Source organism: Tribolium castaneum, chromosome 1, assembly GCF_031307605.1.
Source record: "Tribolium castaneum strain GA2 chromosome 1, icTriCast1.1, whole genome shotgun sequence".
Classification (NCBI taxonomy): domain Eukaryota; kingdom Metazoa; phylum Arthropoda; class Insecta; order Coleoptera; family Tenebrionidae; genus Tribolium; species Tribolium castaneum.
This window is the reverse complement of record NC_087394.1, coordinates 15,092,359-15,120,282: the sequence shown is the minus strand read 5'-3', so window position 1 is coordinate 15,120,282 and position 27,924 is coordinate 15,092,359. Positions and strand designations below refer to the sequence as shown.

Below are 27,924 nucleotides of genomic sequence, written 5' to 3'. Positions count from 1 at the left end.
TTATATTCGACACGTTTATTTGGATATAAAGGACTCTATGTAATTAGCTAATTTTATATAAAAATATTCGGACCTAAGGCACTTATTTTATAAGTACAAACATGCACTTAAAACAGAGCATGGTATCATAGAAAACAAGACCTACCTAGACGCTTAGAATAACTTAACAAACGTTTCTCTTGGTTGTGATTAAATGATTTCTTTGGCTTCAAGAGAAACATTTTTGTCTACAATAATAAAGTAATAAAATATTGTAAGTACTTACATCAAATAAAATACAAAGCAACTTAAATATCACGTTTTGCAACAAGTTTCAGTCAGACTACAGCGTGTAATGTCCCCACGGTTCAGGATTACTCTCACCGTTGTAAGTCAGGGAGGAGTTTCCAAAAACGGGCCTTTGGGGCAAATACTGGTACGAAGGTAAATACTGATGGCCACTACTCGTGTAATAAGCGGAAGTCGAACCAATGGGCGCTCCCGACTGGTAACTGTACATTACCGAAGCATTAGGTGGAACAAATCTTTCAGCTTTGACCACAGAGCTCGGCTGCAGCTCATGGTACCTCCCAGCAGACGACGCAGTTTCTTCGTACGCCTCCTGGTGCGCGATGTTCTCCGTGCACAACCTCTTGCTCTTGTAGTTATTGTTGGTCTCTTCCTCCGTTGGGTGTTTGGCGTAGTTCTGGGGGTAACTGGGTTGGTAGGACTGGCTGGTCTCTGAGGGGAAGTACTGGTCCAGGTCGCTGTTGTCGATACAATCCTCCGATATGTAACTATTGTCTATTTCGGAGAGTCGGTTGAAGTCCAGGTTGTGTTGCTCCAGACAGGAGCGGAGGGTTTGGGGTTGGATGGCGGGACTGTGAGGTTGCGAGGAACAAGTGGAGGGAGAGGTGGAGCTGTGGCTGCGGGGACTGCAAGGGGAGTCTTCCTGTTTGAGGGAGCGGGAGAAGGTGACGTTTTGGCCGTGGGGGAGTTGGAGCATGGAGTCGCCGGGACTTTTGTTCTGTTTTCTTCGGCGAGGTTGGTATTTGTAGTCGGGGTGTTCGCGCTTGTGGATCACACGGAGGCGTTCGGCTTCTTCGATGAAGGGTTTCTTGTCCACGTCGCTCAGTAGTCTGGAATTAAATTTCATGTTTTGTGATGACTCGGTTTTTCAAACTTTTAAATTCAAATCTCGCGGGAAATGTCAACATGAATGACAAGTGCATGGTTAGTAGTAGAGTTAAGTTAAGTAAAATTACCGTTGGGGGCGCCACTGAGCTAGGTCGAAAACAGTAACCACAAATGGCGGGAAAATGTATTCGCATATTTTGAGCGTTGTGCGAATTTTGGTGCTTCATAATTATTACATTGCATATGCGGAATGATTATTGCATCTTTGATGCAAGAAACTTATGTTGACAAATGAGAGATGACGAGGAAAACACGAATAACGAATGACTGTTTGGTTCACTTTCTTTATTGGAAAATTATTACAAAGACATTGAAAAGCCTACCTTTTGGCATAATTTACGTTTAAATATATCAGCAGTTGTTAATCTTTATTGTAGTTTTGTAGATTTACCGCAGCATTTCATGATTTTTTCAGTGGAAAATTCTAACCTAAAATTCATAACACTTCACTAATTTATAGGTTTCTTGGGCCAAACTTTGTGTTCGCTGTGATCCATTACTTATAATCTTTAATTAGACAACTGTTTGATAACACTTTGTAATCAAAATTTAAATATTTTTTACTTTTTATCCACTTTCAAGTTCCAACAATAAATACTTTATACCACGAAAAACTACAGAACCAAAGTCAACGCTAGTATTTACTACCACGTACTTTTAAAGTAATTCTTTCTATTGTAAGTAATTAACACTATACACGCAAAATTGTTGAACAATTCACTAAATGTCAGTTAAACGTGGCATTACGAAAATTTCTTTACTGTTTTCGACATAGTTCAAAAGTTATCACCAGAGGGCGTCTAGTTAATTTTATTTCCGAATACGTCGGTTGGAATGTGTAAAAAAAACAAATTGGGATAGAAATCAGTGGTGTTACACTTGAAATTTGGCGAAAAGTCAAATAAATTTGTCAAAAAATGTTTCCTTTTTCGTCGACTAACTGCGTTTAGAAATGGTTTAGACTAGCAGTCGTCGTCAATTCACTGTCTTTCTTGATATGAACTCCAAATTTTAAAAGAGATTTCTTTGTAACTACAAGAATTTTACGTCTAAACTCTTCATCATAAACATTTTTTCCTTAACTTTAAGAAATGGTAATCATCGATGAAAGAGAGAGAAATTGAACCTTTCCTGTCAAGTTTTACGTTTATTATTAACAAGCACTTGGAAAAGTGAATTGTCTAAATAATATTATGTACAAAATCTATGAGATTTTGGAAATTTCTCTATGCATTTATAAAATACGTAGGTACTTGAACCCAAAATTGAACCTGTCGCTGCTTGGCCGCCTTTAGCATCTACGTGAACTTTAGATTCTGTTTCAAATTATAAAGTTATTGAGAATTCACGATTTTGTTACGTTTTTCATACGAGAACACTTTCAATATCATTTTTTAGAAAATTTTTGGGACGAGATGTTTAACTAAAAATCGTAACTGAAAGAAAAGCATTTTTAGCATTGAAGTATGTTTTAAGTTATGTATTTAATATTAAAATAAATATTGAAAAATTTCAGAAATGTGAACATTAATATTGGGGGGTATTCAATTATTTTCTTTTTTTAAATAGTAATCCCAAAATTCCTACAATTCCTACGTTCCTGGTTCAATTTGACGTAAAATTATGTCATTTTATGCATTTGACAAAAATTATAACCTTGAAATTATTTTCGACATAAACCTATGACATAAGTTACTAACAAAATTTTTAATAAAAAAGTATAGAAATAATTACCTTATCCACATAATACAAAATTGGCTCGGTTTGACGTTCAGTGTCCCAACTCTCCCAATAAAGAAACTCTAGGTTTCTCTAACTTCTGTTACTATGTTACTATTACTGTAAAAATTACAGCTGTTATTTAAATTCGTATTCCGTAAACTCTGTTACCCTCTGTTAGTAACATTTCTACACTAACATTCTCTGCTATTAATTTTTATAATTTGCTATTTCATCTTTAAGTTTAACTTTTGGACTTCAATTTGCTCCAATTTTTCGTAAGAGTTTTTGCGCTGTTTTTTCAAATAATGTATACTGCATGTTATTGATCTATCAGTTACAATCTCATTTTTGTTTATTTGTTTACTGTTTCCAAAAAGGTACCACCGCTTGGTTTCCCAAATTGTCCGATTGTTATATACTATGGCGATCAATGCAAAAGTGCGTAATGTTGTTATTTATAACATTCCAAGACTTGTATTGTTCAAAAAAGTTTTAGAGTTATTTTTTTATCATTATTATTTGCATTAACTGCACACCTAATTTTAAGTTATTTTGACAAAATATTTCCTGTTAAAAGTTGTTCTGCATATCTTAAGCATTTTACAATAATTTATTTATACTCGTTAATCCAAACGATAGTATTGTTTAAGCAACCGGTACCAAAATTGTACCTACCGAAAGCGTTTCAAATTATGGATTATTTTGAAGAAATCGTTTCTTAAAATTAAAGAAAAAATTAACTAAGTTATTAAACATATTAACCCAGCACAGCACATTTTTTTTTGATTTATGCTATATCAAGTACTTTTTTCAGAATTTGTTAAAAAAAAGTGGTACAATACAGCCTACTGTATCAGAACTCGCTCCCGACTAGAAAGGTGCGTATAGTTTAGGCAATTCAATCAATAAATATCGCTACGTGTATGAAGTTTTTTTGAGAGAAACGTGATAAAAGATTGTGAAGACAATTGTAATAAAAAGAAAACTTGCTTTAGAACCACAGTAAACTCATGCTCTCTAAATACTTTGAACCTGTCAAAAAATATCTACAATTTCGTGTCATGTAAAAAATTATGATGAAAAACACGGTTCCTAAAATTTTTAGTTATAGTATACCTAAGATTAAAAAATCTAATAAGAAAATTCCACGTACGAGTAAAACATTGGTAAAATATATTTTTGCAGCTGTTTTAAATATGATGGACAGTTTATGGAATGATGCTTAAAATTATTTATTTAAAATTGCCCACCTCTCACATGTACCTCTCCACAACGGATAATTAACATTCTTCACCGGTGACCGTTGTTGGGAGATTTTACTGTAATTATAAAATATGCCAGTTTATGGTAAAATTTGAAAATGAGTTTCTGATTCAAACCCTTTGTTGTTTTTTTTATATATTTTTTTAAACTTGCTCTAATAACAATTCTTGCTGTAATTTTTGTTATTTTCAATCCATATAGTTTCTTAAGGCTTGGTTTAGAGCAGTCTTCTACAAAATGATATAACACAGTTTTTAGATAAGGTATTTTCTTGGTTTATTGTCTCTTTTTTTTAGTAAATTTTTGCTTTTTGAGTTTCTACCTAAAAAACATACAAGAAGGTCAAAAGATCCAAAAATAACATCTTTTTCCAACAAATTAGTTGGCAATTCGATGGCCTAATTTAAGTAAAAATAAAGTAAAAGTAATAAATTACTCTTAAACAACAGCGGCAAAAATATCTCCATAAACTAACAGTGCCAGTGACAGATCGTGAATTTTTACGATGTTTCACCAAATTAACAAAAAATTGCATTAAAAATGTGATAAGTGGATAAAACTAGATGCTTAGAATCACGCAAACAATTCGATCTTTGGTTTTTTAAGTATAGGAAACGAAGAAAGGGGTGAAGATTTGTCTTAGAAAAAAATCAACTGGTATAACAATTATCCATAATGTTGCAAAGGTAATCTTTGCCAATCCTAAATGGCAATGAATACAACTTAAAATTTGTCAGGAACCAAAATTTGTATGAATAAGAAATTTAACACTGTACTCTTCATTTTAGAAACATTATTCCGTGAAAATAAAACATAGAATTTTTAATTTGTATTATTTATTTCAAATTAAATTTTTTGTCTTTCAATAGTTATTTCGTTTCTTCCAAATTCTGTTTCTCCTTTTTATTTATTTTGCGTTTTATACAGCATAGAATAAAACAATTCGATTTAAATTTGATTACCTAATCCGACACGAGATCCCACAGAAATGATCTCAAAACAAAAAGTGTGATATTTTTTCAATAAACAAGGATATTTTTTGTCTTGATCTGCACTCGTCTTCTGCATTCACTTTTTTTTACATTTTAGTGAAACTTTTTTATATACCAAATTCGAAATGATAATTTTATGAAAACTTCTTGACATTTTCGAATAAAATATTTGAATCAAGTAGGAAGCCATACGTCAAAATCGGCTTCCATTATCTCTAAAATTACATTTTCGAACAAATGGGAACTCTGTTACCCTTATTTTAACAGAGAGAGTCAGAGCACTGTTATTCTATAAACGTAACAGTATAACAGAGATAGTTAGAGAATAGCACCACTAGTGTATAACTTTATGACTATTCGAAAATTCTTTTTTTGCACGACTGAGCTCCATTAGGTTGTTTACTAGGCCTGTTTCCAAGACAGTATGTGGTGTTTACTAGTTGCTACGTCGAAAGGCGACAGTAAATAAATTAGGGGTCGGTAAGTAATTTTGTCGACGCCTTGGACGTAGCAACCAGTATATGTAATCTGCTGTCTTGACAATTATTTTGACATTATTTATTAATTTAAAAAAAAAAAAATAAGAATCGTGCAAAAAACGTCATAAGCATCACGAACGTTAAGAATTGTCAGTCTCAGACAACAATTGTCTTCGATTGGTAAAATTTCCTTACCGTTCTTGATACTTAATATACTATAAGATCCTTAGTTAAATAAACAAAATGAGGTTTGTGAATTTTAATTCCGTTTCTACGGAATTCTGTTTCTACTAAAATTAAACTGACCATAGCTGCAAAAAGTATTTGAGATTTGGAAATTTTTCTACCGACAAATGGAAAGAAGATCAAAGATTAAAATTTTTGCAATAAGTGTTTCTAAGTTTTTACTAAAACAGTAATATTTTTTTTATTCCATTTCAACATTAAACTCAAAATTATGAAATAAATTATTAAAACCACAATACATTTTTGATTTTTGAGGCCTGAAGTGATCAATCTTTTTTTAATGGATTTCCTTGAGATATTTCAATAGGTCTTTTGACTGTCTTCATAGCAATAGTACCAAAATACGGGGTAAATTTGATAATTATGCATACAATTTAAGAAGTGATACAAGGTACAAAAAAAGTGAAAAAACTCAACTTGCCTTATCCCGAATGTTTACAGTTTTTGAGCAACTTTAGCGTCGGAAACTTCGTCAAAAAAATCCAAGATAAATAAAGTTTGCAATTTTTAAATACATTATGTTAAAGCGTGTTCCATCTAAATCCCACATTAGAAGTACTGAAAATTGTAATAAAGATATTTATTTGAAAGTTGGTACACAGCCATAATCCGTCGAGTTCTGCTCAATGAAAATATTTTCAAGATGGCGGCACTTTTGGTTATACCGGAAGTCGCTATCAACTTTCTCATTTTAAATGGGAAGCTATGTTTTTCACTGTTTTTGGATTAGTTGAGTTATTTTAAGGTAGTTTTTATCAGCTTTCCTTATACCCATGTTTAACCGTTTTCGAAATATTTTAGATTTTTTGAAAATATTTAAATTTGAATCTGTCAAATCGGTAACTCTCGAAATCTATTTGGAGAACTAATAGAGAAAAGCTATATCTGTTCTCCAGTATGTGCAAAACTAGAAAAGAACTTAATAAACCCAAAAATTTTAAGGTTAAGTTTGAACAAGTTTTGACAACTGTTTGGCATTATTCAATTCGGAAATAAAATTACCGTTGGGGGCGCCACTGAGCTAGGTCGAAAACAGTAACCATAAATGGCGGGAAAATGTTTATTCGGATATTTTGAGCGTTGTACGAATTTTGAGGCTTCACAATTATTACATTGCCTATGCGGAATGATTATTGCATCTTTGATGCAAGAAACTTATGTTGACAAATGAGAGATGACGAGGAAAACACGAATAACGAATGACTGTTTGGTTCACTTTCTTTATTGGAAAATTATTACAAAGACATTGAAAAGCCTACCTTTTGGCATAATTTACGTTTAAATGTATCAGCAGTTGTTAATCTTTATTGTAGTTTTGTAGATTTACCGCAGCATTTCATGATTTTTTCAGTGGAAAATTCTAACCTAAAATTCATAACACTTCACTAATTTATTGGTTTCTTGAGCCAAACTTTGTGTTCGCTGTGATCCATTACTTATAATCTTTAATTAGACAACTGTTTGATAACACTTTGTAATCAAAATTTAAATATTTTTCACTTTTTATCCACTTTCAAGTTCCAACAATAAACACTTTATACCACGAAAAACTACAGAACCAAAGTCAACGCTAGTATTTACCACCACGTACTTTTAAAGTATTTCTTTCTATTGTAAGTAATTAACACTATACACGCAAAATTGTTGAACAATTCATTAAATGTCAGTTAAATGTGGCATTACGAAAATTTCTTTACTGTTTTCGACATAGTTCAAAAGTCATCACCAGAGGGCGTCTAGTTAATTTTATTTCCGAATACGAAACATCAGAATATTTTGTACAAATTTAAAACAATTTCAGGCCTTGTTGAGTCTAATTCGAAGAATAAAATGTTGTATTGATCTCGTTTTCGTGTAAATCGGTTCATTTATTGCATCTCTCGTTATCGACGTCGAAAAATCCACTCGACAATAAAGCGTCCAATTTACAGCCAAACTCGGTAAATATTAGTTATTTATTTAAAGAGTTTGAATGTAAATCGGACGCTTTATTTCACGAGTGGAGTATTAAACCACGAGTGGTTAGTCATCCACGAGGTGAATTAAATGAACCGATTTTCACGAAAACGAGTTGAATACAACATTTTATTTTTCGAATTAGGCTCAAAAAGGCTTAAAATTGCATCACATCTGTTAAAAATAATCTGACGTTTCATATTCAGAAATGCCAAATAGTTAAATAGTTATAAAAACTTCCTTACACAGGAGAAAAACCGGAAATTTTGGCAGTGTCGAAGAATAAATAACTATTATTCGTTATGTAACAAAAGTTGAAAAAATGTCGATGCCTTATTACTCGCAATACAGGGTAAGATTTTAAATTAAATTGTGTATGTTTTTTAAAAGAAATTCGGGCATTTTTGTCAAAACTAAATATAATATATATAATTTTACTATAAAAAAATTTATTATACTGTATTATTCATGTACAATCTGTCTATAAATGAATGTAGGATCGTAGTAGGTATTAAAAGTTTGTCGCTTCTTTCAAGAAAAAAACGAACGATGTTAGTATATGAAAAATTTGATTTCACTGGTTGGTACTTTTCAGAAATTCCATATTGCCGAACCACCTGAGATCCTACACTCTTTAATAAACAGTCTGTACATATGCTGCACTAAATCCATACCAAAAAAAGTTCATTTGGAATAATTATTATTTTTATTTCTTGCAATGTTTGAAATAAAACTTTTACAGATTTACGACATTCTCCTTTTGGATTTTTTTAAATGACATTGGAAGTCAATCTAACATACATTAGAAAAAAATTCTTTCATTTTATCCACCCGGTGATTATTTGAATAAACCAAATTGTTGACATTTTCTGTCTCATTTTCAGCATTAAAGTTAATTATACTATATTAGCGAAATTTCAAATAATTTAAAATTCCAGTGCCTTCAGTGAACAACAAATGTTTCAATTTTTAGTTACTAAATAATTTAATTTGGTCAGAGAGATGCCAAAATTTTTGTTGCTTCATTTTTCAAGTTTGTTTCGAAGATAAACTGTTCTAATTGTTAACAATATAAGGTCCCTAAATTCAAGTAATTATGAAGTATGAAGTCGTAACTAGGTATTACACCTTTAGGTTTACGTATAAATCATTTAATTTGTTTTGAACGTTTTATTTAGACAATTTTGGTTTGGGTGTTTACAAGAAAAAATCAATACTTTTTGGAGTTGAGTTAAACAAATATTTTACCTACGTAACTAACAGGATATCCGACATTACAACTTATCTGTTTTTAAACTGATACGGTCGAAATTTTATAAAAGCTGCTACCCTCTATTTACCAAGCTATCCCCTTACATATTCCTTAATCTTTGTTTGTGTGTTGTAAAGTAAACTTGGACTATTATTTCACCTGGTAAAATGGGTCATATCGGAAGAATTGCGTCTCCGCGAGCCTAGTTTTTAATGTATGTCGTGTAAATATTTTTCATATAATATACAGGCTGTTCTCTGGTAAACGACGCAAATGCGTGATTTTTTCATTTGTATTCGAAATTAGTACAAAAATATCTAGCACACAATTTTTTTATTTGAGAAATTACACATTTAAAAAGAATTTAAAATAAAAGCAAAAAATAAATGGAATAACAAAAAACGCTTGCAAAATTTCGCTTGCCCTTTGAAATTCAATTGCAAAAGTTAAGTAACAGCAACAGCAGTTACTCTGAATCAGTTATGTCAGTTGTGAACGTTTCAATCCTTAATAAAGTTGTCTAGGAAATTGGTCAGTTGTGCAATTTCGGTGCAAATCGAAGCCGAGTTGGTAAGCATTTGGGAAGTTGTATTATAGTTCATCGTTCCAGTCATGGTTTGTAATGATTTGAAGCAGTATGCGTCTGTCTATCTTTGACGATCGACCAAATTAATATCCGTGGCACATTACACAGCATCGGCGGCGACTTTGAGAGTACCACCCGTAGAGTTTGGTTGCGCTGATTGCGCTCACACACGCCGTCACAACGACACGCTCCACCCAGGGGTTTGTCATACAATCTTCGACGATTTCACTTAGATTCTGGCTCGATGGGAACTTGGCGAGTTCCAGCGCAAGATACCAGAAATACTACCAGAGAAAACTTTCGGAAAGTTTTCTTCTTTCTTCTACATTTATTTCAATTTTTTCATATTTTTATGAAAACTGTTCTGTTGTCTTGTGTCTTGTCTTAATAATTAATTTAAATACAGGAAGATTCAAAAGAACCGGACAAACTCTCGTATTGTGATAAAAGACGTTCAGTTAAGCACAAAAATGGAGTCAGATTTTTTTCAAGAAACTTAATTTTGCTACATTTTTAAATTTGTTTTCCTTAGCAACGGTATCGATTTTTGCTCTTTGGTGATGTCGAATTTAATTTATTGTCAAATTTCCAAATTTTTTAGTTGTTTTGTACATCATAAATTCATAAGACATTAATTGTTGAATTTTTTCAACAGGTTTTTGTTTAATGATCCAACAGCTGTCGTTTCCGCTAACTACAGTCAAAATACAGCGTGCTCAAAAACTGGCGCACCAACTCAGTGGTGTGTGGTAGAGAACTGGTTACATATAAAGCTAAGAATAGTAAAAAAATTCTTTATATTAAAGTTATTGATAAATGACGGATTTTAAATAAATGATATGTGGCAATGTTGTCGTGATCGCAATAGAATATGATCAATAATAAAAATAAATTATTTTTGAAACGGTTTCCTAGGAAATAAATCCCAGTCTTGGCACATCTACAGATTGTGATTTTTCTTGATGAATTCATTTTTTTTAATTAAAAAAACTGCTAAAGTCTGATAGAAAAATAATAAAAAATAATTTAAAAATAATTATTCATCGTTTTGTTAGGAAACGATTACCTAGTGTGAAACATAAAAACATTAAAAAATAATGAAAACTTAAGAAGTTAACACAATAAGGTTGTAGCTCCAAATTTTTTGAAAGAGAATTTTTTCAACATTTTTCCCGTAATCTGCACTTGCTTCTCAATAACGTACCTCTGAGTTGGTGCGCCAGTTTTTGAGCACCCATATATGATCTAAAGCACCAAAAACTTGATTCAAAAATTTAAGGTTAATGGGGAACATGTTTTAGTGTGTCTCTAAGCCGCAAGATAGCACAGAATTTATTTTTCTATTATTTTTTTAACTATTCACTTTTTTCGGAAACTAAAAAAAGTTTTGAACATAGAATTTTCATTAAATTTGAGGCACTGTAACACTTTTTTATTTTTTAAATTATTTTGGAAAAAAAAAATTAAAATTTTTATATATTTTTTTTAAGACGAAGGTAGGGCGACGAATTTTTGTTTTTAAAATTCTATAACAGGAAAGGTATCAAAACGCGAATTGTGTAAAATCTTTTATTCTGTCATGGTCGGGGCAGTAAGGAAAGCATTTCTTGGAAGCAGCTGTGTACGTATTAGCCACCATCAATATATTTTTAGTTATGCAGGGTGTCTCAGCTAAGACTTTTGAGCTTAATATCTCAGTTATTTGTCAACCGATTGTTATGAAATTTAAAATGCACATCTTTTAGGAGGTGGTCTTTCAATTAGCGGCAAAAATGACCTTAGATTAAAAAATGTAATTTTGAAACACATTTTTTTTATTTAAAATTAAGCCAAATTAACATTGGATCATTAAACCCGAAAAATAGATGGCCACACAACAAATTAACCAAATCGCTCGACTGATCCAAGAAAAAAATTAAATTTTGTTGTTAAAAACTTAATCAAAATTTTGATAGTAATTTGGACAGTCACCTTTTGAAACAATTGATGAAGCATTTCTATGCGGCATTTTGTGTACCACTGAAAAAAACTGTCAAAAGTGTGCGCGCTGTCAGAAAAGTAAAATTGTTTTAATTTGGTGAAATTTCTTTAAAAACCAACAACAGTTGCTGAAATTTCTGTGTTGTTGAAAAAGGAATCAATATTCGCCTATGGAAAGTGTCGTTGGACTTTTTGTGAAATGTTATTTATGAAATTTAAAGTTCAAAGAATCGTCAATAATTTGAAGACACAGGAAGCGTACCTGAACTAAATCGAGTGAGGACAAAACACGTCACTGGAAACGAAGCAATACTTGGGACTGTAATTCAAGTTTTCGAAGAAAATCCAATCAGCAGTGTACGAAACATTTCCAAAGTCCTGAATGTTCAAGTGTCTAGAATTTTTCAGTTGTTGTTCAGACTTTTAGTCCTTTTTAAAAAAATTAAAGCATCCAGTACCAAAAGTAAGTCAAAAATATTGTTGTTTAACTTTGTATGGGTGAAAGATAATTGTGAAATGTCCCTTGCGTGACAGTTACGTTTCTGCGAGTAGGGTTGACCAAAATTCAATGGTAGTGCTCATTTGTCTCATAGAGATCTACGCTTTTGCATCTGTACCCACGTTTAACAGTTTGTTTCTCATTTTTCTCGCGAAACAGACATCTTCCACGAACGAGTTTTTTCCGACAGCTTTTTTCACTGACGATAAATTTTTTAATATAAGTCTTAAAAGGCTTAACATTTTAAAAAGGCATGTAAAAATTACGTTTTAAGACTTGAGTTGTGGCATTAATTGGATTTTAATCTTTATCTTCTAAAATATCTGCATTTTAAATTTCATAAAAATCCGTTGACAAATATCTGAGATATCAGGCTCGAAAATCTTAGCTGAGACACCTTGTATATTAAAATTAAGCAGAAATAAAATTTTAGCACACCTGCCATAACATTTCAGGAAATTTGCTTAGTTTTCTTGGAGCTTAGATAATACGAGTACATATTTATCATTCAACTTTATAAATACAGTTAGACAAATACAGATAATATATTACATGACCGGAAATGAGAAATCATTGATTGATCTTTTATCATTCTGCTACAAGGATGAATCTTTTATGGTCTGCCGATGTTTTAGCGATGAATCTCGTACATTTTGTGGTCACGTTATCAAATTTACAGTTGCGGATATCATCCAGAATAATAATAACCGATAATTGGCCAGTGTTATAAATAAACTTCAGAGATGACCTGAAAAATATTTATTCATATAAGATATAAGCCATTTACAAATACAAAAAGAACGTATCAATTTAGAAAATACAACTTGGATACATATTAAATTTTAAATTATTTAAAATTTAAAATTCAAATAATTAAATAATAATATAATAATAAATAAATATCATTCTTAATTCCAACATACTTTTTATGTTCTTCGGTGAACATTTTGGACATATTGACAGATAAAGCGATGCTGAAGTTATTTATGCAATTCGTTTCATTGCTGACGAAACTGTCGTGGATAACTAGATCAAAATTTTAAAAATCGCATGGTATAATTCAATAATAATTAATAAAAGGTAATGGTAATGGAACTACGAAGGGCTACGAGGAGACGAAACGAGACACAAAATCGCACGATATTCTGTACCCAAAAAAAATAGTACGGCAGAGTAAAATGAGGGCGCTTCGAACGTTATTTCCAATTACTTGGAAAAAATGCAGCAATGTTGAACTTTGCATTCACAACAAACTGAGAAAAGCTGCAGACTAAAATTTTCATGAGAAACATGAGAAAAAAAATTATTTAAAATTTAAAATTTGCGCTTGTCCCGTTTTTTTCAAAACGCTGCGAATACGGTTAAAGAAGAAAAATGTTCAGAAGAAAGTTGTAGGGTTAAATTTCCTTTAAAAAAGTCAGGACCATATCGTTATCTTCAACTGTTTAGGCTCTAAAGACGCTCAAGTGACGGATTTCCTTCATTTTGCCGATGGTCAAGTATTGGAAAGTGAATTTATATCTAAACCGATGAAGACAGAAATATGGTGTCGCGGACTTTTTTGTAGAGCATTTAATTCTCTATAACCTCATTCCCTACACTTTTTTATATCTTCAGCCGTATTCGCAGCGTTTTGATAAATAGGCGATAGTGCGCAAAAAATTATCGCTTATAATTTTCAATTTGTATTCCACCTGATATTTTTGCAAGCGCAGCGAATACGGTTGAAGATACAAAAATTAGCCTTGTGCTAACCGTTATTTAATTACAACTATTTTATAAATTCACTGCTCTGAAAACTTGAAAGGTAATGGAACAACTGCGCCTCTGGTGACAATAACGGAACTATCAAGGACGGGGACGTTTTATTTGTACGTCGTTTCATAACCTTAGCTTTAGATATTTGTTCATGGAACCAAAAAACTAATAAGACTTACCAGTTGATAGTGCGTTTGGTTTTTAAAAACAATGAATTGAATCCCGACTGTTTTTTATTTTTTATATAATAATAATTCATAACGAAATTTTCACAAAACTGTAAAAGCAATGGTGACAATACTCAGAACAATGCAATAGTGGATTAATTTTGTAAGGTGGACAGGTGGAACTACTCTTATTACTTGTATCTAAGAAATAAGCCATAATTAACTCACCCTGTATACTAAATAATAATAAACATTGCTACGATTACGAAATTAAAATCCATATAAAATCAGGATAAAACCAATCAAAATTTTATCGTTGAGTCCAAATTACATTGATTTGGTTGTATTTTACCAAATAAAATTTCTCATATTTGAATTTGTTTAGGCTGAAAAACTCCCCATTATCTGCCCCTGATCTTTGCCCCTTTTGGCCATAAAATATAATTATTATTAGTCACTTGGTTTGTTTATCTTTTCATGTGTTTGCAAATATGAAGTAAGCAAACATTTCTAAGAATTGCAGAAATGAATCTAATTTAATTATGGATCTGGAGCGCATTAGGTTTCAATTACGACTATTCCTTTACTAGACAGATATCAAATAGGTATAATCTCGACAACAGATGGATCTTCAGACAAGCTTCACATTAATTTAATTATGTGTTTGTTTAAAAAAAAGATGAAAAAAGATGTCCACAGCCACAACCGTAACGATAATTTTTTAGTCTCAAATTATTAGAAGTCTGGTGTCTGTTAATAAATTAACAGTCATATTTCACAAACCGAATTGTTTTTCTTGTTATTGTTATGCGATTATACAATCAAATATAAAACTTTAATGTAGATATCTATAAATAAAGCAGGGGCATAAGAGATATGTGGCATTGTTAAATCCTTAAAGAAAAATCTTTTCAGATTTATGTTTTGTTTATCACTGGAATTATAAATGGAGTAATCTGTAGTTCAAATCACAAAAGAATCTACTGACGTCACTAATATTTTTTTTCACATATTTGAACAGAAAAGCAAATATACAGTGTGGCTAAATTCTCTGGAAAAATCACACGCGAGTGTCTAGTGCGTAACGTTTCATTCATGAAATAAACGCGATAACATGAATGAATTGTTATCGCAATAAGGCAGAGGATATTGTATGAGATAAGCCAACAGAAAGTCAGCAGAGTCGATCATTGACCGTCAAACAGGACGCATCTGGCCAGGGTAACTATAACTTGACCTTTCTAGATATGAAAATTGACAACTTTTTATTTAAAAAAAAAATCGAATTAGAAACGAAAACCATCAAGAATTTCCGTTTCGATTTAATGAACATTTTTTAAATGTGACACATGTATTTTCGCACTTTTTTGAGTCACACTCTTAAGGACTTAATGGAGTGGAGTACATTATTGTTAATGCGGGTTTTTGTGAGCATGATGTTTTAAGTCAAGACAAAGTTCTTGGTAGTTGATGGAAAAAACAATGTGAGTTTGTATTAATAGAATAACTTTACAAATATAACCCACCTCCATAACTTGCCAAGTGTTTTTGACAGTTCCGCATTGTGGAGTTGTGGATACTGATCAGCTAATTTCCGTCTGGCGGCTTGGGCCCACACCATAAAAGCGTTCATTGGGCGTTTCACGTGCAGTTTTCGCTTGTCGGAAGCAGCCCTGGAAAAAAAATATAAAATAAATTTAAAAAAATAATAAAGAAAATACAAAATAAAGACAATAAAACAAGGAAGAGTATAATTTGAAAAATTTACAGAAATGTCTCTACAAAACGAGAATTAGGAGCATTTCTGGTATTTTTTTAAACTCTTATAGAATTTTAAGAGACTATACGATGTGACCTAATTTTTTATTTCAGCAAAAACAAAATTAAATTCTATTTAAATAATCTTAATAGTGATAGTATTCTCAAAACGACTCCTCCCGCTACGTCACACAGGGGCGGATCGAGAAATTAATTTGAGGGGAAGGCTTCCAAAAGTTATTAGAATGGTCAAAGTCAAACTATTGAATGAATCTTCAAGTGTCGGTAAATTAAAATATTTAAATAAAGTATAAAATTTAAGCCCAGAAAATTTTTAACCAAAAAAATGTTACATACAATCTGTCTATAAATAAAAGTAGGATCGTAGTAGGTATTAAAAATTTGTCGCTTCTTTCCAGAAAAAAGGAACAATGTTAGTATACAGGATGCTCAAAAACTGCCGCACCAACTCAGTGGTACGTTATTGAGAAGCAAGTGCAGATTACGGGAAAAATGTTGAAAAAATTCCTAGAGTCATATTTTAAAAAATCTAGAGCTACAAACTTATTGTGTTAACTTCTTTAGTTTTCATTATTTTTTTATGTTTTTATGTTTTACATTAAGTAATCGTTCCCTAACACAACGATTATAACTATTTTTAAATTTCACATCAGACTTTAACAGTTTTTTTAATTTAAAAAAATTAAAATTCGTCCAAAAAATCACAATGTGTAGATGTGCCAACACTGGGAATTGTTTCCTAGGAAACCGTTTCAAAAATAATTTATTTTTATTGTTGATCAAATTCTATTGCGATCATGACTCTTAAGACAACGTTGCCACATATCATTTATCTAAAATCCGTTATTTATCAATAACTTTAATACAAAGGATTTTTTTACTATTTTTACCTTTATATGTAACCAGTTCTCTACCACACACCAGTGAGTTGGTGCGTCAGTTTTTGAGCACGCTGTATAGGAAAAATTTGGTTTTACTGGTTGTGTGAGTAGATAAAAATTGGTACTTTTCAGAAATTTTATAAAAATAAAATAATTAAATCCGGCAAATTCAAATTCCAGAACCACCTGCAATCCTACATTTTTTTATAAACAGTCCGTACATATACTCGCATTTTACTCGTATAAATAACACCCTATGTTTTGTGCATTTTTAAATATAGATATAAATACATATACGACATACTCGTAGTTGTTAAGCATGTTTTTTTCTAGTAAATTTTGCTAAATTTTTGAAATAATAATCGGATCTTATTGATAAAAACAACTCTTTTTAAAAATAAAAAAATACAACATATGTGCATTAAAGAAACTTCTTATGTTATTGTTTAAAAAACATTTGTTTATTAGGCTTGTATATTAATTAAAATTGACATCACAATAACAATGTAATAGTAATTCGAGACCGGATTCTAGAAAATAACCCTAACGCAATTTTTGAGGGCTTTTTTTAAAAATGTAAATATAAATATAAAGAAATGTAAATCAATTAAAAATAAATACAGTTTACTACTTTTTTAAAAATTTTACGTTTTTTGTTTTTGTTATTTTTCTCAGGCCTTTAGACTTTCTCGTAATTGCTTAGTGGTTCAGTAACAATATTTGTCAATATTTCAGCTTTTAGTTTCTTAGATAATTTCTATATTTTACGAGTACATTCATTTCCAAAATTTTTTAGTTTTTATGGTTCACAATTTTATAATTCCAGTTTTTCAATTTCTTATTATCTTTAGTTAAGATATATATTTTTCTTGATTTTTCACTTCCAAGTTACTAAAGGTCGGTTTAAAGAAAGCAAAATCAAAATTTAATTCAGAAATAAACTAATTCAAAATTAAGTTGCCATTGACAAATATCAAGTTAATCTCGAATTAAAATTGGATTGCTATTAAACTGTTCTCTTAGGGTCGGTTTACAAAAGCGTCATTAGTTTAAACCGCAATTGAATGCCTGGTTAGGTGATCACGTGACCAAATTGAACCAATTTGGTTGGTGCAATCGCATTGTTAACTTTTAACAGATCAATTATCTTTTATTGAGCTTTTTATAAGTCGAGTCCTAGTCTTTATTGGTGTTTTCCTTTTAAAAATTTTGAAGAACTAAGTGACTGCAAAATTGAAAAACTTAAAAAACATTAGAACTGGGGCTCTAGGTATACTTAGTTTTTTCAGTTTCTTAGTTTTTCAATCACTTAGTTCTTCAGAATTTTAGTCACGTTAATTTTTATTTTTTTGTGTTCCAACTTTTTGGTTTCTCAGCGTTAAAGTTATTTACATAGAATTTCTCAATTGGAAATACTCTAATTAAACCTACGTTAAGTTATTTTTTAATGTTGTACAATTTTTATTTCTGAAGATTCACGAGTCCTTGTGAAATTATTTTATAGCATTATTTTGGTCTAGCCACTTTAGAAAATGACATCACTTTTTAAAATTAAATTAAAATTAATATAAAATTAATTAATTTATTAATTTAAAATTAATTAATTAATTTTATATTAATTAAAATTAATATAAAATTAATATAAAAATCTCAAAAAAATATTAATTGAACCAAAAAATGTGGCCAATTTTATTGCTAGGACTTCAAACAGAAGTCTAGTTTCTATATAAGTTCAGATGAATTCTTACAGACAAACGAACTAATTTTACAACAGCAAATGTAGAACAATATTTAAGTTCAACGATTAATTAACTTCTTTATAGCTTTTGTTCTGTGCAATAGAGAATTTGAAGTATATTACAAGACGAAATTCGTTTTGTTAGTTTTTATAATGGAATTTATTTACTAAAAATTAAGTTTTTATTTTTACTGCTGTAGAACTTAATAAAAAGTGTAACCTAAATTATCCTAATTTATGATTTTACAATCCTTTTTAACATCTAAATAGAGTTTCTAACCTCCAAAGAAAATTTGTGAATTAAAAAACGAACTATCCGAAAAATACAAAATACTATCGATACGTGCAAAAAAATACATGGTGTTTCATTAAAAAAAATGAGTTATTCAATTTTTGCGTTTCTGCACACCCTGTACATTATCTGTGAGTTTCAACTAAAATTCTACCATTTGCTAAAACTGCGAGGTATTCTGAGTTTTTCTGTGGCAAATTTGTCGGAAAATATTCATTGGTGACTTCGTAGTGATTTTTCAAAAATTGGTCTTTTTTATAACGAAAAGTTGAATAATTTCGAAACGAAAAGAGATAAGCCTATAATAATTTATACAAAGTTACATTATTTTTTTGTGTAGAATCAAATTATGCAAAAATATATAGGGTGTTCCATTAAAAAAAACATAACTTTGGTTCATAAACCTCGTATACAAACTCTGTGTATAAAAAATATTTTCAATTTGGATATTTTAGGTCGAAACCAATTACAGACCCATGGGCCACCCCGTATGATAAAATTTTAAATACTTGTAAAAACCTAATTTGTTATGAATTCTGAAAATTGTCCAATGTGGTGTCATTTCATTGACTTGCCAATTAAAAAACTTATCACATTAGATGGAAGATATTTGAAAAACCAATCATTGTCTAAGATTAAGACAGGACAAACCTGTTGACTTACTCTCATCCAATTAGATTTTTAAATAAGAAATTTTACCACATTGGAGTTAAATTGCTACAAATTTTTGAAACAAAAACGTGTTTACTTTTTGAATCACGTAAGTGTACCACTAATTAAAACACAGTTACTGTTAATTTATGTGGTTAAGCGTTTGCGCTATACATCCACTTAACTTTAATTTCATTAAATTTTACGACTGTACTTTGCCGAGTGTGAATGCTAATTCACACCTTCACGAAGAGGTGGATATTCCACTTGTTGCGACTTTTTCTAAAAGTGCATCGCCATATTAAGCAGGCGAAAAAATGAGATTTTGTAAAATTTATTTCAGACGTTGTCCAAACAAGTTTTATTTAGTGGAAGGTAAATATTTCCCAATTTGAATTTTAAAAATGCAAACACGACCATAACATTGTGGAGATCATTATGTAAATTGTTTGTTAATAAGGTAACAGAAAGTAAAAAATTCAGACACGTTGACGAAATAGCCACCAAAATTAAAACAAATCTATTTCAAAGAATTGGTTCTAACGAACAAAACCACATCATGTTTGCAATTACATAAAATCTGTTAATACACTTTAGAAAAGATAAAAGGTACCGTCGGTTAAGCCTCATTAACATCTGTACCTTAATTAACCGCCTTTAAAATCTTTTTGTTTGCGGCGGAACTTTCAAACACTTTTAAAACTGTTACCACGAAACTGCAGACTGTGCATAAGTTAATTTAAACGTCCCATCGTTCTTGCTAAGTTTAAATTTAATTTTTTGGGGGTTAAATAAAAATGAGAAATAAGTCCAAATATGTGATAAACCAAACGTTGTGGCAAAAGGAAGCACAAGGTGTCAGAGAAGTCTGTTTCAGATAATTTTCTTCAAAGTGTTTAAACCGACACCATGAGCAAACATATGTTATGTGAAATCTAAACATTTTATTTTCTTCTCAAATTGTACGAAATAAAATTTTACCTGCATCTATCCAGGTAGTTATTTATTTAGTGTTAGAAACTGACTTTTCTATAAATATTTGTTCAAATGTACACCTCTATTAATCTTAATCGTTTAAAATAAACAATAGTGGTACAAATAGATGTAAACACGCGACGAACAAACTTTATATTAAGACATACAAGAAAATAGTTTATAATTGGAGATTTATTTTCGATTTGCTGTTGAGTAAATTAAATTAAAAAATTCCGACTACACCTAGGTAATATTTAATTGTGGTTTTGGTGACAAGCAGCTTAAAAGTAATACAAAAAATCCAAACTATTGCTAGAACTATTTATTGGGTAACTGATAAATGACTGCCAAAGAATTTGAAAATCAGCAACAGTTCAAGTTATTTCATTTAAAAATAATTGAAGCCACAGAAAAAAATTATAAATAACCCATCCAGTTTTCTTGAAATAATTTTCTTATAAAAACGTGAACAAAAGGTTTTCTTTCTATAGAAATCGGAAAGCAAATCTAATGCAAAAATTTTGGTATTAGTTGAAATAAAAACTACTTGTACTTATACCTACTCCAAAACACACAGTGTATATCTGAAATACCTGTCATAATTTTAACAGTTAAGTGAGCTCAACAAATAAAACATCCATTCCATTTGTGATTTTTCAATGAAAAATTCGCATATGTACTTAAAATTTGGAAAAAGATAACATACTGAAACGTGTACCCGTCTCAAGGATACAAAAATAAGAGACCCGAACTATTTTTGTTGTTATAGAAACGGACAATTTAAACATTTTAAAAAAACAATGAAAATTGTTCCTATGAATACAAACTAATTATTAAAGACTGATCGGCTCGTTTGCACAAAAGTAAGGAGGAAAACAGTGAAAATTATAAATAAGAATTTTGCAAAATGTTATTTAGAAAAGTTGTTGTATATTTAATCACGTGTCAAAATTAACGTATTTCTGATACAGCCTGTATGCTCCCTCCGTTCGAAAATAAGGTATATAGATTTACAATTTACTTTAATTATTATTAAAGACAATTGCGAATAAAATTCAATTGTAAACGATATTTTCGAATAGAGAGAGTAATAACAAATACTACTTAGTAATAAAAGGATTCATCCAAACTATCCACAGTTTGATATAAAAATCCTCGCAAATTTGTTTCCAGTAAAACTTTGACTCAATGTGGATTTTAAATGAAACAAATGAATTTTCTCTTAAAATTAGCTGCTATAACAAGTGATCAATAATTGTTCTGGTCAGATCGCCTATGTGTGGCAATTGTCACAATGACAGATGACAGCTGTCAGTGCTGTCAGTGTCAGGCCAAAAATTTACACATTCAACTGAGCTTGCAGAGTAAAGTCTTGAATGTCTGCATACAATTATTATGATTTTCAATGTAATTTTTATCAAAAACTCCTAAATGCAAAAATAAGACAACATTTAAAGAGTTGACAGCAAACCATATGAACTTATCACGCAACCTACGTTCATGATAGCAAGAGAAAACAACAGCAAACTACGACCAGAACAATTATTGAACACTTGTTACTAGCTAATGTAATTTATACCTTCATTATTAATAACTAATTTAGAACTTTATCAATCTTATTAAAAAAATCGGGATAATGCGACGGTTTAGCGTTTTTATAGTTTTGAAACAGCTAATATGTACATTCCATTTCAGTTCATAGCACATTTGAATTTTTTGGAGTGAAATGGAGCACAAATTGAGATTTCTGGTGGATTTTCCTAGCTCAAAACGTGTTGCTGGGATTTAAGTTAACACAGAATTCTTTTCTTATACAGAAACTCTGAATTTGTGCTTTATTTTTTACTCCAAAAATTTAAATGCGCTGTTGCAATTCTCCTATGAACTGAAATGAGATATATGGAACTTACAATGACGAGCAAAAAATTTCGGACACCTTTGACATATCACAGACACAGTCGATTTTTTTTATAATCAACTGTCAAAGAGCCGTCGGGTTGGCATTATCATAAATAGTATATTTTTTTTTAATTAAGATTGGTATAATTTTTTTCCTGGCAAATTCAATTTCCAAATTTTTCAAGTTGTCTCCAATTTAAAACACGTACAACAACACGTTTAGTTATTTTAGACCACCTTTAGGCTAACGAATTAACGATTAACACAAACGTCCAATTTTCAAAAATGTCAAATCTGGTGTTCAAAATGTCAAATACAGAATACAGCCAGTTTCAAAAGTGGTTGGACATGAACTTTTAGGGTGATATAGTATGATCTTTATCAAAATTTTGACACTGACAGTTGATTATATAAAAAAATGACAAAAATGTCTGACATTTTTTGCTCGCTATTGTACCTTAGTAAAGTATTAAAAGATAATTTCTTATTATTTATTAGGTTGGATGCAAAAAGGTGCATTAAAATACAGCGTGGTTCCGATATTACTTGCCAAAAAAAATATATATATATATTATAAATAAATTAAATAAAATAAATCATTGGTAGGTTACAAATAATGAAGATAAATTAACCCCTATACACACTCATTCGACGCTACTGATCGTAGTCATAATCAAAAATTAATTGTAAGTGCTTCTACTCATAGTCACCTATGGATTTTATTTGGCAGGTTATATCGGGACCTGCCTGTTAATATTTTGTTGGCTTCTGCTCCCTTAAATAACATAGTTATTACAATTTTCAAGTTTTTTTAAACGAATTTGTTAAAATTTCTGTGAATGGATTCATTTATTGAAAAAGTTCCATGTTCAGACTTCTTGTCGACGGATCAAGAGATATCCCTAATTTTGTCCAGTTTACCTATCGAAAAATATCCAAAAAAGTTAAACTGCTTTTTGTATTAAAAAAAATGTATATTACGATGGGTAATTAAATAAAAAATATCTTTTGAAACTTGTGTGTCAACTTGTATGTCCAAAATTTACAAAAAAGGGTACACATATTTTAACTTAGTTGGAAAGAGGTGGTCTACAAGGGCACATTAAAATTTGTCAAAAATAAACTGATAATCTTTTTACGAAAGATAGATTTATATAATGACAATTTTGCCAAAATTGTCTCACAACATCATTACGTTTTATGGTTTTTTTGTGAATAAGTCAGTCGGCTCAGACCGACTAGTAGGTGGAAGGTTGAAATTACTTGATAAATTTTGGGATTTGAATCTCCAAAATTATTTCTACAATCTTATCTACCGAGAAAGAATATGGATAACCATGAAACCGTATTAGGGAAGATAAATAGTTGTTTATTTTGCGCTATTATTTATTCATATGCTGTTCTAGGATCTACAATTTATCAAAAATTTTATAGTTATTTAGGGAATAGAAAAAACAAAAATGAGATTTACATTTAATGCTGTTCTTTGTACAAACGTTTCACCCGTACTTAGGTACACCTTTTTTCTTATATGTTGCAACTTGAATATTAAAAAATTAAAGATTTCTGCATCTCAAACACAAATTGAAAGGCTTAAAAATAAATTGAAAAAAAAAGAATAACCACAGATTTTTTTTATTTTAAAACTACATTTCAAAATACGTTTTTAGTAACCACAGTTTTTGTAAGGAGTCTGTTAAATGTATCTCAAAAACTAATAGTTACGCCGAATGTTAGATTTGCTATTAAATACGTAATGTTTTTCGCTATACCGGGTGCTCAAAAACTGGCGCACCAACTCAATGATGTGTGGTAGAAAATAGATTACATGTAAAAGTAAAAATAGTAAAAAAATAATTCTGTTTAAGTTATTGATAAATAATTAATTTTAAATAAGTGATATGTGGCAACGTTGTCTACCGGTCGTGATAGCAATTGAATTTGATCAACAATAAAAATAAAATATTTTTGAAACGGTTTCCTAGGAAATAATTCCCAGTGCTGGTACATCTATTCAAATTGAGATTTTTTGATGAATTTTAATTTTTTTAAATTAAAATAAACTGCTTAAATCTGATAGTAAATTTAAAAATAATTATTCATCGTTTTATTAGGGAATGATTACTTAGTGTGAAACATAAAAACATTAAAAAATAATGAAAATAACAAATTAAGTTTGCAGCTGTTTGCAGCTTCAGATTTTTTAAAATATGACTTTAGGAATTTTTTCAAGATTTTTCCCATAATTTACAAATGCTTCTCAGCTGCGTACCACTGAGTTGGTGCGCCAGTTTTTAAGCACCCTGTATATTATGATGTGATTTGTTTAGTATTTACTTATAATTAAAATTAATTAATTAGGAATATTAACAGCAATAAAATTAAAAGGATTATTCCTTAACAACAATTCTTAATAAAAATTTTACTAGTACCAAAATTACCTACGTTCATTTCAATTTAAATGTTTAATTTACATTTTTGGGGCTAGCGAAATTTTTTTACGGCTTTTTTTACATATACACAACAACATTTAAACGTCTTTTTCACAGACGAGACAATAAATAACAATTTTTGCACCTACGAGTACTTAATAGTAATTTATTAATTTTAATTATAATAGACACATTTTTTAAAAATTCCAGAATCAGAAGAATTCCAGGGTTTTGGGGCTTGGAAATCAGTGCAAAACAGAAAATTTTGTTAATTTAACAATTTTAACAGTTAATAAAACCGTATTTTGGCCTCATTTTAATAAAGACAGTAAAACGGGATGCTGAAATTTATGTGCAATAAAAATCGGAAAAACCTCTATTGTATTGTACGAGTATTTCATAAAAATATTGTGAATCAGTCAACACAGATTGAAAATTTTTTCAGAAGAAATTTTAATCAATTATTAATTTTTGACATTTTTCTTCTTTTCAGATGTCACCCTTTCTTTTTGTTTTATAAAAATAAGACATTTGTAAGTTTTTTTGAATGAGCTAATTACACAAAAATTAAACACTGCTTGTTACCAAACTAGATTTAATCTGAACTGAGAACCTGAACTAAGAACTAAAGAAAAGAAAGATAAAAATACGTAATGTAGCAGTACAACTCAAAACAAGCAATAAAAAAGTTTCAGATTTCGTTTTATTGTTTAAACATTTCTTAGTAATCTCCCTAGGACAAAAAGTCATTTTAATGTAGACACGTTTCTATTTAGAAATCAGGAGCCATTTCTTGTAACCAACTTGTAGTTATCGTGAGTAGCAGTTTCCTTTTGTTTCTAAAATAAACATAGTAAATTATTCAGTGTTTCCATGAATTTTAAATATTAGACCAATTTTGTTCATTATTTATTATAAGAAGATTTTTATTTTATTTTATCTTCGAGAGCGGTTGAGAAGATAATGATGAATTTTATCCTCGTATACAAAACAAAATTATTAAATATTTCGATTGAATTACTGAGTTATTTGCATTGACAATTATTAACGTCGAAAAATTGAACAATTGAACAAAAAAGGTTGTGAAACATGTTTCTCTAAACGATAAAATTTCATTTTACCATGAAGGAAAGAGTAGATGAAATATTATTTTATCGTTTGGGATGGAATATTCAAATTACCTACACACAGAGAGCATCTTCACGAATAAAAAATTATGATCATATCTTTTTGCGAAAATTCTTGCTCTTCTTAAAATTTTAACAAAATTTGTGAAAAACAAAATTACATTAAACTCCTAACAAGTCTCGGAATTTTTTAACTAACAAATATCAAAATTCGAGGTTTTACTGTAGCGAACTCGAATTATGTGTGAAGTGCGGTTAAAGAAGAAAATTAATTTTCATATTTTTTGTTTTAATTTTTTTTTAGTCGGAAGTATATGGTTGAGATGTTCTCAAATATTCTTCAAAGGCATTATTACAAAATTAAATCTAAGATTCAGTGTTTTCTCCCGTCGGTCAAATTGCTTACTTTTCAAATAAATTATACTCCCAGATAATAAAACAGCGATTGCTGGAGAGTTGTTGTGACCAAAAAAAATATCAAATATAGTTAATCGTCTTTTCGGAAAACAAAAATGTTTTCTAGTTTTATTTTGTTTTATAACGTTACATGCAAAAAAGCCCAAAATTAAACTTAATAAAAAATGTACAGGTAATAAATTAAACCAAAATTACCTAATACTTTTAGTTTTGCTATTAGATATAGAATAGTAAAATTTTTCGCGGGAAAAAATGAGGTAAGTCACTCTGTTACTTATCTCACCGCTTTTTTTTTTGAAGATCGCTGTTATTTTTATTAGCCAATAATCAACAAAACTTTAGTATCATTCAAAATAAATCAAACATTCAGAGCAAACAAATAATTGCGCTTTTAGAATCGATGATAGTTTAACGATTTTTTTAAGAATGTATTTACTGTCAATAAATCCCAGCACTTGCAAATAAAGTTATCACTTGAATTTTTTTTAATTTTGAACAAAATCAAGCGTACTTACTTGGATGCGATGGGCACTAGCGTCCAGTCATACCCTTGCAAAACTTTAGTAACCGCATCATTAATCTCACTTTTATCGAGTTGTTGTGAGTTGGCCGAGCCACCGTTGATTGTCTGTGAAGAATTGTTATCTTGGAGAACCGAAACGGCGGCCGCCGCGACGCTCGTCGCCGTCGAGGCGTTGATGGCAACCGACATCGAATTCGTCGATAACATTTCAAAAATAATCAGTCACTGATCTACGCACGCGAAATTTATGAATGAATCTCAACCACCTGACGGCAAACAATTAGAAAACAATAAAGTCCTGTTCGAATTGCATGCACTAGCACCTTCTACGACACCAATCAAAGAGTGCTTTGAAAATCTGAGAGCTGTTTCTTTAAACCACGCACTTGCTGCAGATGTGAGCGAGTGTGTAGAGGTTGTCTCTTTTCCGTTTGTAGGGTAAAGAAGGACGAGATGGCTGAGTCAATCGTGGCTTAAGACGTTGCTAACTCCGGGCTCAGCCAATGGGAGGCCGGGAAGTACGCCTATGGAAGGCGATTGGTCGATTGGATTTTTACTTTTTATTCAATTTGCATTTAAATTTTGGATAGGTGCGATGTGAGACTAACCAGAATGGTGAGTTGGGAGAAGTAGGCAGTTGACCGGATTGTGTTAGCGTTTGTTCCATTTTTATTTCAAGAAGGTATTTATTGGAATTTTTTTGATTTGGCTCAAAGATAAAATCAAAATAAAAGTCACTGTCGGCAAAAATGTTCCATGGAAAGAACTTAATCAACACTAATTTGCTCCCATTTAAAATATCTGTACTTACGTTTATCTTTTGCTTCACAAGTGGAAAATTTGCTGATTTTATAAACCAAACGCATCTAATCTGGTGACTGGCTGTCTAATAAGGGGTAGGTACTTATTGTTGTTGTAATGTTGGTAAATTAAATCATTTGCAGCCAAATGCTTTTTCAATATTAATTATTATTTGCTTGTTTGTGTTGTTGAAACAACTGAGTAAAATGCCCAGTTGTAGCAATTTTTATTTTTTCGTTAATGAAAATTACAAAACTCACGGTAGAACTTTGATTGTGGAAGTTTGATTGGCGGATACCTTTGGATTATTGAAAAATTTATTAAAATTTTTAA

At 30.4% G+C, this 27,924-nt stretch overlaps 1 protein-coding gene across 1 annotated transcript; it reads right to left on the bottom strand.

The window, feature by feature from the left end:
* LOC103312414 (transcription factor Sox-10) lies at positions 1-27,164 on the bottom strand. Its single transcript, XM_015978327.2, has 3 exons — positions 26,783-27,164; positions 15,603-15,749; positions 1-1,118 (listed from the first exon to the last, which is right to left on the bottom strand). Exons 1-3 carry the CDS (start codon positions 26,995-26,997, stop codon positions 323-325), a joined length of 1,158 nt encoding a protein of 385 aa, XP_015833813.1. The 5' UTR covers positions 26,998-27,164; the 3' UTR covers positions 1-322.
* Between the last annotated feature and the right edge of the window lie 760 nt (positions 27,165-27,924).

Excerpts from the sequence above, each read along its gene's own strand:
- LOC103312414 (XM_015978327.2), bottom strand. The coding sequence starts at position 26,997 with ATGTTATCGACGAATTCGATGTCGGTTGCCATCAACGCCTCGACGGCG. Across the intron at positions 15,750-26,782 it reads CTAGTGCCCATCGCATCCAA|GGCTGCTTCCGACAAGCGAA; the intron begins GTAAGTACGCTT and ends TTTTTTTTCCAG. Across the intron at positions 1,119-15,602 it reads ACACTTGGCAAGTTATGGAG|ACTACTGAGCGACGTGGACA; the intron begins GTGGGTTATATT and ends ATTTAATTCCAG.